Here is an 11372-nt window from a genome sequence, read left to right as displayed (position 1 = left end):
GCCTTCACCCACTGCCGTCTGGAACAGTTTTCTGTCTCCCTGCCTCATAGACTCTCAGTCTTGTTTCAAAACTCAGCTGAAAATACATCACTTTCTCCCATTCCTGTCTTTCTTCCTTTTCTATTGTTTGACCTGGAAGTTGTACTCTTTATGTGAACTGTATGGAGCATTTTGGAATATTGTTTATGTGACAGATGCTACTCACAGTGAAGTATTGTGTTACGCTGCCTCCGGGTCTGCTCTTGTTCCCGTTGAAGTCCATGGCAAAAGCTCCCATTGGATTCATAGTGGGCAGGCTTGGCCACAGTTTACATTACTGGAGCTCTCAACATCAACCTTTTGAAATAATAAAATAAATGGTACTTCCCTGGATGGCCTCTTCCCATACATGGGCTTGTGCCTGCCATGGCTGGTTTTCAGCTTCCACAGGCTGGGATTTCAAAACATTTTTCCTTTGGCAGTAATAATTTATTTCCTCTTTGTTTCTAATTATGTTGTAGTGAACATGGCAGTCTCTGTTCACATATCAATGTTATCTGTGAGGTCAGCAAAGCTCTGGGAATGTTATATGTTTAACTTGTGATTCAGAGCCAACAAGAGCAGCTCATGTATTTTTCTGTGGTGGGGATCCCTAATCTGGCATGTTGAGTGTGCATATATTTAGGGTCAAATCCTGTCTTTTCCTCTGTGGAGGCTCCATTTGCAGTGGGACTGGTGGAGTTCTACTGCACAAGCAGGTGGGGGCAAAATTCCCAGCGGTCACGCAGGGAAGTGCTCATCTGACTTGTGACACGAAGCTCAGTGGTGGCCTTGCAGCACCATGCAGGGCCCAGAGATACACTATAGAACACCATTTCATCCCCCACCACCCCTGTACAGATGTGGGGTTGGGATATTATTATTCATATTTATTAAGGCAGTGTCTCTGGGCCAAGTGAGAATGGGCCCCATTGTGCTAGGCACTGTGCAGACACAGAGTAGTAGACGGTCCCTGTCCTGAAGTGCTTACAGTCTAAATAAACAAGACAGGGTGAAGGAAGGGGCACGATCCACAAACAGAGTGAAAATGTGATGGTGGCAAATGTCACATTAGTTCCATGTTATTTATTTATTTAGGTGGGTTTACTTAGAAGGGGATAAGGGGATGGAAAGAAAAGGAAAGGTCAGGGAGAAGAGGCTAAGAGGGGTAGGTGTGGAGTGAAGCTGAGGTGAAGAGACTGTGGGGGAGGGGGAGGGCTAGAACAAACAGTCAGTCAGCACAGGCCAGAGAAAGTCCAGACAAAGGTAGAAAGTTCTCTGAAAATTCAGTGATCCCTGCTTTGGCCGCTTATGTTCTTACAGATGGAGTCTCTGCAATTCCCCTCTCCCGCCTCCCCAGGCCACAAGGGAGAGGGCACCACTCCTAGTGCTCCCAGAGTGTGTGTGTGTAGGTTTCCCATGCACAGTTCGGGGTCCAGGAGGGTGCTGTGGAGAGGGGTGGCCCTGGCTGGCCCCACTCCTCGTTGTCCATTCCTTCCTGCCACCCACCCCCGATTTGGCTGCTAGTGCTTCTGCTTCTACTGTCTGGAGTCTCTCTATGCCTTGAGGGGGAGAATTGCCTCTTGTATTTGCTAGTACCTGGCCTGGCTACTAGGACAAGGCAATGGAAGATTATTTCTCCTTAGATTTTTCTTTAAAAAAAATGGTAGGGCTCCATAATTGTAACCCAAAGACTACTTTAAAAAAAACGGCTTGAGGTTGGCTTGCAGTTGCATGCCTATGTTAGCATTCAAAATTACCATGACTGCTCTACTCACAAATCAGATACACATGCAAGTATCTAATTAGACTGCTGCATATGAAATCACCCAATTTGTGTATGCAGCTGTGGTAACTGTATTTATAAATGTAGGTGAGTCCTTGCATGTGTGCCTAAGGTGCCTTTAACAATAATAGAAAAATAGCTAGGCAAAAGAAAAAAAAAAAGACCCTGTATGTAGGTTAGATCCATAAAAACTTCATGGCTCCCCAAAACAACTTTCTCCCACTTCTCTAAATGGACTCTGCTTAATTGTCCCTCTATACTAAGCTGATCTTCCTCTGGTAGACTCACTTCCTTTTTCCGTCTCCTCAGCTCCCAGATGGTCCCATAGGGCCAAATTCAGCACTCACACCAAAACTGAATCTGATTCTTGACTTCTCATTCACGTGCTGATGCATTGGACCATTTCAGATTGCCAGGCAGGGATCATAAGTGTTACTGTTTTTTATTAGACTTTAACAGTGTGCTCTGAGCTGTGCAGAACATACTGAAAACATGGTCCTTCCCCTAAGGAGTTTGCAATCTGAAGTAAACAAACTATACTGTTAAGACAAAAACAGCATTATGCAAGGCCATTGTTAAAGGACTGCAATCGATTTTTTTTACGTTAAAAAATGTCCTTTCTTAGAGGACCTAAGGATCCTGTTTGACTCCACTCATGATGGTAAGATTCAGTGTGTTGGACCATTGGTGTAGAATGTTTTCATGAGATTTACAGTCATACTGTTACAATGCTGGATTTAATTTTTGGTAGGTGCCTAGAATCTGAGGATAGCAGTGTGAATGTAAGTTTTTAGGTCTATATTATTTGCTAATGTCCCTTTCAATCTCCAAGGTAAGTAAGATATAACTATCATGTAGTAAACAATGTGCCTGAATAAAAACAAGTTCATTCCTTCTTGAACAACAACAACAACAAAAAAACAGTGAGGAGGTGGGAGGAGAGGTTTGGCTCAAAATCTCAAGTGCATTGAAATTCAAATTCTGGGAAATTGTTCTCTAACCTAGAAGGTAATTTGCTTTTTTTACTCATAGGTCTCTTAAGTTGGTACTATTATGTGACCATGCCAATGCCAGCATCCACCTTTACTATTGCTGTTGGGTGTTGGACAGAAGTTAAACAGGAATCCCACACAGCTGACGTCCAGATGAATAATGAGTTTTCCTCTCTGTTTTCAAGGGCCGATCTCAGGTTGGTGATTAGGATATTACTAAAAAATAAACATTTGAGTGAACATTCCATTTATTCTGTGAACCATGAAAGTGAATCGTCTTAGCAGAGGGACCACAGCAGAACATGTCTAATCAGAGTAGAAAGAAATCGTAGGCAAGTAAGTCCAGGGGCAAAGGATGGGCCAAGGGTGTGTTGCTTATGTAGAAAAAATTAGGTCAATGGAATATGACAATTAGTTTCTACATGTGTTCAGCCTAGTTAACAGAATATTTAAGCTCTGCACATTATCTCCTCTTCTATAACCGTCTGCTTTGCAAAATCCTGAAATCCTTTCTGTTTTCATTCAGTCAAGAACTGAATAAAAAGTTTCTTGCCTGTAAGATTGCTTTGTAGGTTACTCAAGCTGTTTTGGTTCCAGTTACTTCTGTTTCCATACGGATTGTGAATATGTCACTGCTTAAATACAGTAATCAGACTCTGCATATTGAGGATAAAATGGTGATTTCTTAAGGGGCTCTTAGGTTAAGCATTTCTGCTGGGTCAGTGCTCTGTTAATTCTAACAGCACTTCCTCGTGAAACTTTAGAGATGGAGCTTTTCTCTTTTTTTTCTTCTTCCCAAAAGTGAGATATGAAAAATAGTTTGAAACTTTGAAATTTTATGCATTTAGATAAGTTTTAGGAATCATTGCATGTTTACCTATTGTGACAGGGTCAGGCCAGATGGCTATAGGAGAGTAATTTTTTTAATTCCTGATTCTTTACGAGGTTTTTATTAAATATTGTGAAAGAGAGAAAAATTACATACATTACATAAATCAATACAAATATTACACGTTTATCCAATGTGACAGGGTCGGGCCAGACGGCTATAGGAGAGTAATTTTTTTTTTTTAAGCAAAAAAAGGTGTTTTTTTATTTGCATAACACAAGTACAAAACAAAACAACAGCATATGCAATGTGTAACACAGCAACCAATCACAATTGTTTTCTCATTAGCTTCAGGGGAGGGAAGTGTTCAAGCTTGCCTGGGCCCAGAGCGGGGGGCTTCCTTGACTCTCATGGTCTTCCACCCTTCCGAGTTACCTAGTGGTCCAGACCGAGGGGGCTTCATTGACTCTCAAGGTCTGCCACCCCCTCGAGTTACCTGGCACCACGCCCGAGTGTCACCAACAATTCCCTCCTCTGAAAGCACCCAACAAAAGGGGCAGCCTGTGGGGTGGACAAGCCGGGGGGGGGGGCACATGCACCCTCGTGTGAAAGGACCCTTCTAAGGTGGTGGTGTCCGCAGCAGCAATGGCTGGGGCTGGGGTCCCTTGCTCTCTCCCCCAATCAAAGGGTCAAAACTAAGGGAGCCAGACGGGGACACCGAGCAGAAAGCCTTGGACAGAGCCCACCGCTCCTCAAAAGCATCAAGGGAGTCAGTGGACGCCGCCCAGAGGAACTCCGCCCGGATACGTGAACAGACTGAGGATCGGAAAACGGCCCCACAGTCACAGGAAACTCCATCGGCCAACCTCCTCTCTCTGGTTTTATAGATGGCCGTTTTAGCCAGGGCCAGGAGGAGGTTAACTAGGAGATCCCACGACTTTGTGAGGCCACGGATTGGGAGTGCATAAATAAAAAGATGAGGGGAAAAATGCAACCGAAATATAATAAAAGATTTGTGAGGAGCCGGAACAGGGGCTGCAGCCTGGCGCACTCCAAATATATGTGCGCCAGGGTTTCCCTCACACCGCAAAAGGGACAAGTATCTGGGATGGGGTTGAACCATACCAAGTACGTGCCCGTGCTCACTGCTCCATGAAGGAGCCGCCAACTGATATCCCCGATGGGCCTCGGAACCAAGGTGGAATATAGGCTGGCCCACCGGGGCTGCTCACTCTCCAAAGGTGGCAGAAGGTCTCGCCACTTTGGGTTGGGGTGGGACACTAGGGTCAGGGCGTGAAGGGTGTGGAGCACGAGCGTGTAATGATGTTTCCTTGGTGAGGTTTGGAAGCATACCGGCTGCAGTTCATGCAGCCAGCTCGCCGTAAAGGGGTGAGGGGGTCGATTGGGTCTACGGGGCAGGGGTCCAATTAAAAGGTCTGGCAGGCCTGGGGTAGAGGGTGGGCAGGGCATGCCCGCGAGCAGGGCCCGGTCGAGGTAAGCTCGAGCAGCAGGCGGCAAAGCGGCCTTCACCTTCTGAAGTATGCGCCGGGGGTACGAGGTCAGGAGAGCCCCATGCGCCGAGCGAGCGTCAGGGGATCCAGCCAGTCTCCCCAGTCGTAGTTCAGGAGGTCTCCGACTCTCATGACTTCTGCCAGGATCAGGCTCTGGCGCACCGAGCGGGACTCTGCCACCTGCACATGGAGCTGGGGGTTGTGTAGCAGGGGCTCCGTGAGGAGATCTGCCCCCTCGATGGCCGCCACGGACCTGGTCGTTAAAAACCTTTTCCAAGTCTGGAGGAGGTCCTGGTAGAAGACCGGCAGCCTGGAGAGGTCTCACAGAAGACCTCCCGAACAGAGATAAAAGAGCTGCTGGTCATATCGGAGTCCTCGGATGCGGCGCAGGATGGCGTGCGCCAGTATGCTCCACACTGAACTGCCTGCACTATAAAGGAGCCTCTGTAGGGCCTGGAGGTGGAAGACGCAGACCTAAGTGTGCAGACGCTTCCGTCCCCGTCCTCCTTCCTTCAGGGGTAGATGAAGAACCCCTACAGGGGCCCAGTGCATTCTGACCAAAAGAACCCCAGAATCGATGTCTGGAGGTTGGTCAGGAAACCCGGGGCTGGGACCAGGGTGTTGAGCTGGTACCAGAGCTTGGACAGGACTAGTTGTTTAAGCATCAGCGCTCTCCCACGAAGGGAGAGACATCGGAGTAACCTCGTCCATTTCCGGAGCCGCTCTATCACCCCGCCCTCTAAATTTTCCCAGTTCTCCGGCGGAGAGGGAAGCATGGCAGAAAGGTAAATGCCAAGGTAGAGCATCGGACCCGCGCTCCACCGGATGGTCTGAAGCGCGGGTGGAAGGGAGCTCTCCTACCACCAATCCAGAGCTCTTGACCCAGTTGACCCGGGCAGAGGAGGCTGCCAAATAGATGGCCTGGCAAGCCTCCACCCGCGCCAAGTCGCCCGAGTCCTGGACCACGAGGAGCACGTCATCAGCGTACGCCGACAGGGCCAGCCGCAGCTCCAGCTCCCGCAGCACCAACCCTGTCAACCTCCTGCGGAGGAGACAGGGGAAGGGCTCGATCGCCAGAGCGTACAGCTGGCCCGAGAGGGGGCACCCCTGCCGTACTCCTCGCCCGAAGCTGACCGGTTCGGTCAGGGTCCAGTTGAGCTTAACCAGACACTCTGCGGAGGCATACAGCACCCGGAGAAAACCCACAAACTGGGGTCCGAAGCCAAATGCTCGCAGAGTGTTCAGGAGGTACCCATGGTCCACCCTATCGAACACCTTCTCCTGATCTAGGGACAGGAGCGCGAACGACAGACCGTCTCTACGCCCGAGTTCCAAAAGGTCCCGAACCAGAAATAGGTTATCAAAGATACTGCAGTCCGGGACGGTGTAGGTCTGGTCTGGGTGGATCACGTCTGCCAGCACAGACCCTAGCCGCAGCGAGATTGCTTTCACTACGATTTTGTAGTCCGTGCTGAGGAGCGAGACAGGACGCCAATTTCATAACTTGCGGAGGTCCCCCTTCTTCGGCAATAAGGCGAGCACAGCTCGCCTGCATGAGAGAGGGAGGACCCCGCTCTGCAGAGACTTGGCCCAGATGGTGACTAGGTCTGGGCCGAGGACGTCCCAAAACACGCAGTAGAACTCCACGGTCAGCCTGTCCATGCCTGGAGACTTATTAGTGGGCATACGACGGAGGGCTTCCGAGAACTCGGCCAGAGTGAGAGGCAACTCTAGCCATTTCGGTCGCTCATGCTGACCGTAGGGAGCTCCTCCCAGAGCACTCTGCAAGCACCAGGGTCGGTCGGATCCGGGGAGAAAAGGCTTGCGTAGAAGGCTCGGGCCCTCCCGCACATCTCCGCCGGTTCCGTGAGGGGGGTGCCGTCTTCTGCCAGGAGGCAGGTGACGTGTTTCTTGGCCCCCCTCGTTTTCTCCAGGGCATAGAAGAAGCAGGAGCCGCGATCCATCTCCCGAAGGAGGCGGATGCCGGATCGAACAAAGGCGCCCCGGGCCCGATGGTCCTCAAGGGCCCGGAGCTCCTCCCGCTTCTCCCGGCACACTCTGCAGAGGAGCAGGTCCTCGGGGCTGGCGGCCAGATGCCTCTCCAGCTCTAAGACCTCCCGTTCCAACTGCTCTATCGCCGCATTTCTCCGTCAGCTGGTGCCCCGGGTGTAGTCGAGGCAGAAAAGCCTGGCGTGCACCTTCCCCAGGTCCCACCATTGCCGCGCCGAGGGAAAGACACGCCGCTGCCCTCGCCAGGCCAGCCACAATTCCCAGAAGGACATCACGAAGCCCTCATCCTCCAACAGGTTGTTGGTAAAATGCCAATAGGGAGGGAGGCTGTCACGGTGGCTAGGTGATTGTCAGAAAATGGGGCCAGCCGAATGCTGGAGGAGTGGGCTTGTGAGAGATGGAAGCGTGATAAATAAATGCGGTCCAACCGGGAGTGGCTCGACCGATGGGCTTCCACCCGGACAAAGGTGAACGTGGAAGTGTCATCCGGGTGGTGGTCGCGCCAGATGTTTACTAGGGAGTGATGTTCAACTATCTTCTGGAGGGTGTCCAAAGCGGCTGGGCTCTGCTCGGTCCCTGAGCGGTCTCGCTCCTCGAGGGTAGTATTAAAATCCCCTCCCAGGACCAGGCACTCATGAGAATCTAAGGTGCTGAGGGAGGTAGACGCCTGCTGATAGAATTGCAGCCGCTCCGGGCCCAATGTCGGGGCATAGACATTAACGAGGTTAACCACGAGCCCCTCTATATGGACCCGGAGATGCACCAGGCGACCCAGCACGGCCTCGGCGACCCCTAGCACCTCGGGCCATAGGTCAGGGGAGAACAGGGTCGCCACTCCAGCCTGCCGAACCGTGGAATGGCTAAAGTAGACCCTGTTCCCCCATTCCAGCCGCCAACTATCTTCGGCAGTAGGATCCGTATGGATCTCCTGCAGGAAAATCACAGAGTACCCTCCCTCCCAAAGGAAGGAGAGCACCTGGGACCTGCGGAGAGCCATCCTACAACCCCGGGTGTTCAACGTTGCGATGGTGAGAGGTGTCATGGGGAGGGCCGGGGGGGATCCTCACTGGCAGGGACGCTCGCATCCCCCAGCGGGCCACACAACAGTCCTTGACCCATCCCGTAGGTGAGTAATTGGTCACGGAAGATGTGGACCCGCCAGTAGGCCGTGGCATCCTGCTTCACCGTCCCTTTACCTTCCCCCATGAGGGCCCTTGTGGCCCAGAGGATTTGAAAAAGTCCCCCCATCGCTGGAGAGCAAGCTGTACCTTGCTGCGGGAGCCACGGACATCCTCTAAAAACTTCCGCAGCTCTCCTCGCAGCTCATGGGGGGGTGGGGTTACAGTTTCCCAGTTGTTCCCCGGAGGCGCCCTTGGTGCAGCCCTGTGGCCCACTAAAACGGGCAAGCAGGGTGTGGACCCCTGACGGGGTGCCTGATGGGTTGGAGCTTCTAGGCCCACCTCAAGCCCTGGGGCGATAGGGGGCGGTGGAGGGAAAATAGCAGCCCCTAATGGGTCGGGGCAGGAGAACGCAAAGGCCGCTCCCTGGGGTTCATCGGTTGGAAAAGGGAAGGAGACAGCCCCGCGGGCAGCGATAACATCGCAGGAGGTAGACTGGATAGAGGCAGGGGCAGAGGCGAGGTTCTGGGTTTTGGGAGGCAAGTAGCTGGATGGTGGCATGTCCCGATCAGGCTCGAGGGTTAAGGGGGTAGGGAGGGAGCTCTCAGTGATACCGGGCGCAGGCTCTATGGTGGATTTAGCGGCCACAGCATCAGGAGGTGGATTATCTTCTGTTGGGTCCCCGCCTGGGAAGGAAGTCGATTGCTCCGCACCAACGGGGGGTGCCCCTGGCAACTCGTGTCCCGGCCGCGTGGCGCTGGCTGTCACCTGAGCAGGCTCGGTGGTTGTCAGCGGGGTGCCGTCAGCGGCCGGGTCAATGAAGGAGTCCAGGGGCTCCTCGGAGGTGGGAGCAGAAGCAGCAGTTAGGGGGAGGGAGCATGGGGAAAAGAGGGGTGGAGTGAGGTCGTGCAAATCGAGGTTTGCTGGCAAAAGGTCGTCCTCCCCCTGGGCGACCGGGGTCAGATCTAGGGCCTCGATCTCCTCGAACATGGAGGAGAGGACACTTTCCGTCACCCCGGGGTTCTCACCGCTGGCACCCGCCACGATGGTTGCCTCAGGGTTCACAGGGGCTTCGGGTAGTGTCAGGACAGAAGGGGCTTCCTCGAGGGTCTCGGAGGGGAGACACTATCCTCCGGTGCTACCACGTCTTTCCCGGCTAACACCGGTGGATGGGATGCACTCGTGGGCAAAGCGGAAGGTTCGGCTTGCGTGCCCCCCTTCCTGGTCTTCTGGGGGGCCTCCACCTCGGGTAAATGAGGCGGAGCTCGAGCCTTCCGCTTGCCTCACTTCCCCTGGACTAGGGCCCAGCCCTCCATGGCATCATCTGGGGGCTGGTTAGCAGGGGTCCTGTCAGGGGGTAAAGATGATGGCTCAGGGGCTTGGGGGGGGGGGGGATGGTGGGGCGGCATAAGGGAGGGAGGATTCTCCCTGGGGCAGGCTCTCTCCTACACCTGGTGGTATCTTTGCCACACCCTCCTCCATAGGCCCCACCAGATTGTCAGCAATGAGGGCGGGGTTCTCCCGCTCGTCTGGGCGTTGTGGGGGAGGTGCTCCTTGGGCCTGAGCGGGAGTAGCGGTGGTCCGAAGAAGAGGAGGGGCGGGTTCGGGTATCGGGCGGCCAGGGGCATCGGCAATGACGGGGCCGATGTCCTGCCGGGTCTCGGGGATCCCAGATGCCCCTCCTTGCCGGGCTAAGGGGCAGTCCCTCTGGACATGCCCTGACATGCGGCAGAGGTAGCACCGGGCTTCCCCCGTGGAGAAATACACCCAGTAACAGGCCCCCTGGTGGGGGACTAGGAAGGACCCCTCGCGCGCCTCTCCGTTACGCGCCGCCGACGGCAGTAGAAGCTGCACTTGCCGGCAGAAGGAAAAGATGTGACGGAGGGTGGGGTCCTTGCAGCCCAACGGGAGAGGGCTGATAACAGAAACAGGTTTTCCCAGGGTGGAAAGGGCGGGTAGCAGGGCAGCATTGGGGAGAAAAGGAGGGACAGAGGTCAGGACGAGGCAGACGCCCAGGTCCTCGAGCGGCTCTAGGGGGACAAACACCCCTTCCCCCACCGCCAGGCCCCTCTCCACCGCTTCCTGGGTGGCAGCCTCTGATGCTAAGAAGAAAACGACCTTCCCGTACATTTTGGAGGCCGCCACAATGGCCGAGGACCCTACCACCTTCGCCAACACCCGCACGTAGGTCTCCATGTGGGGCGAGGCGGGCACCAGAAGGCATCAGACACCGTGCTTCCTTGTCATGGTGGGAAAGGGGCCCTGGCCGCTATTGATGGTGGTGGAGGCGGCGGGCGGGGGGGCTGCCGCCGTCCGGGCATACATCCTGGGGGCTGAGGGAGGGACATCTGCAGAGTTGGTGGAGGGGGTTGCGGGGGAGGATGCCGTGGTCAGTGGCGGGGCTGCAGCAGTGGGGGTGGCCCCTGCCATGGAGGGCCTGGTGGTTTTAGCGGTGCCCTTCCCCTTCTTCTTGCCCTGGCCTTTCCCGCCGGCTGGGGGGGTTCCCTAGAGTCTGGGGAGGCGATGGGTATGGCAGCAGCGGAGGTCACCACGGTGCCCTCCATTGCCGATGCCCCAGCAGGGGCGGTGGCAGGTGATTAACAGGAGTTGGGGTCAGGTAGAAAGGGACAAGCTGTGGGGTGGACAATTCGGGGCGGGGGGAGGGGGCACATGAACCACCGTACGCTTGTCCAGAGAGTCGTGTTTGGTTGGCTGGTGCTTCTGGCCCACGGTGGAATCAGGGCGAGCAGCTGAGTCCAGAGGCAGATTAGACAGCCAGCAAAGATGGTAGAGTTGGGGGGGGGGGTGAAGATTGTAGTGTGGGGGTTGGGAGGACACAGATGGATCGGGGGGCAGCTCCGTGCCACACCCCCCGTGTCCCTACAAACACAGTTAAAACACAGTCAAGGCCTCCCCCCACACGAGAGCACAGTTCGAAAGTTTGTTTGTTTGAAAGTTTTTTGTTTGTACAGCACCTTTAGCACATAGTGGGAGCTATCAGACACATAATTATGATAATGCTGTCCCTATATATAAGGGAACATCAGCTGGCTATTTAGTCAATTACACTGGTTCTCAATAAAAAAGGGGAAAAGAGGCATAAATATG

General features: G+C 54.0%; 1 protein-coding gene across 3 annotated transcripts in view; it reads left to right on the top strand.

The window, feature by feature from the left end:
- The window catches only part of AOPEP (aminopeptidase O (putative)), a 378987-nt gene that overhangs the window by 94231 nt on the left and 273384 nt on the right, over nt 1-11372 (top strand). For all 3 annotated transcript variants that reach the window (XM_074953154.1, XM_074953153.1, XM_074953152.1), the window contains one exon: nt 2837-2993. In XM_074953154.1, coding sequence (XP_074809255.1) covers nt 2837-2993 — 157 coding nt within the window. The remainder of the gene's footprint in view (nt 1-2836; nt 2994-11372) is intronic.

Source organism: Natator depressus, chromosome 5 (assembly GCF_965152275.1).
Source record: "Natator depressus isolate rNatDep1 chromosome 5, rNatDep2.hap1, whole genome shotgun sequence".
In the NCBI taxonomy this organism is placed as follows: Eukaryota; Metazoa; Chordata; order Testudines; family Cheloniidae; genus Natator; species Natator depressus.
Note: the sequence above shows the minus strand (reverse complement) of the source record. Positions and strands in the feature narration are given on the sequence as shown.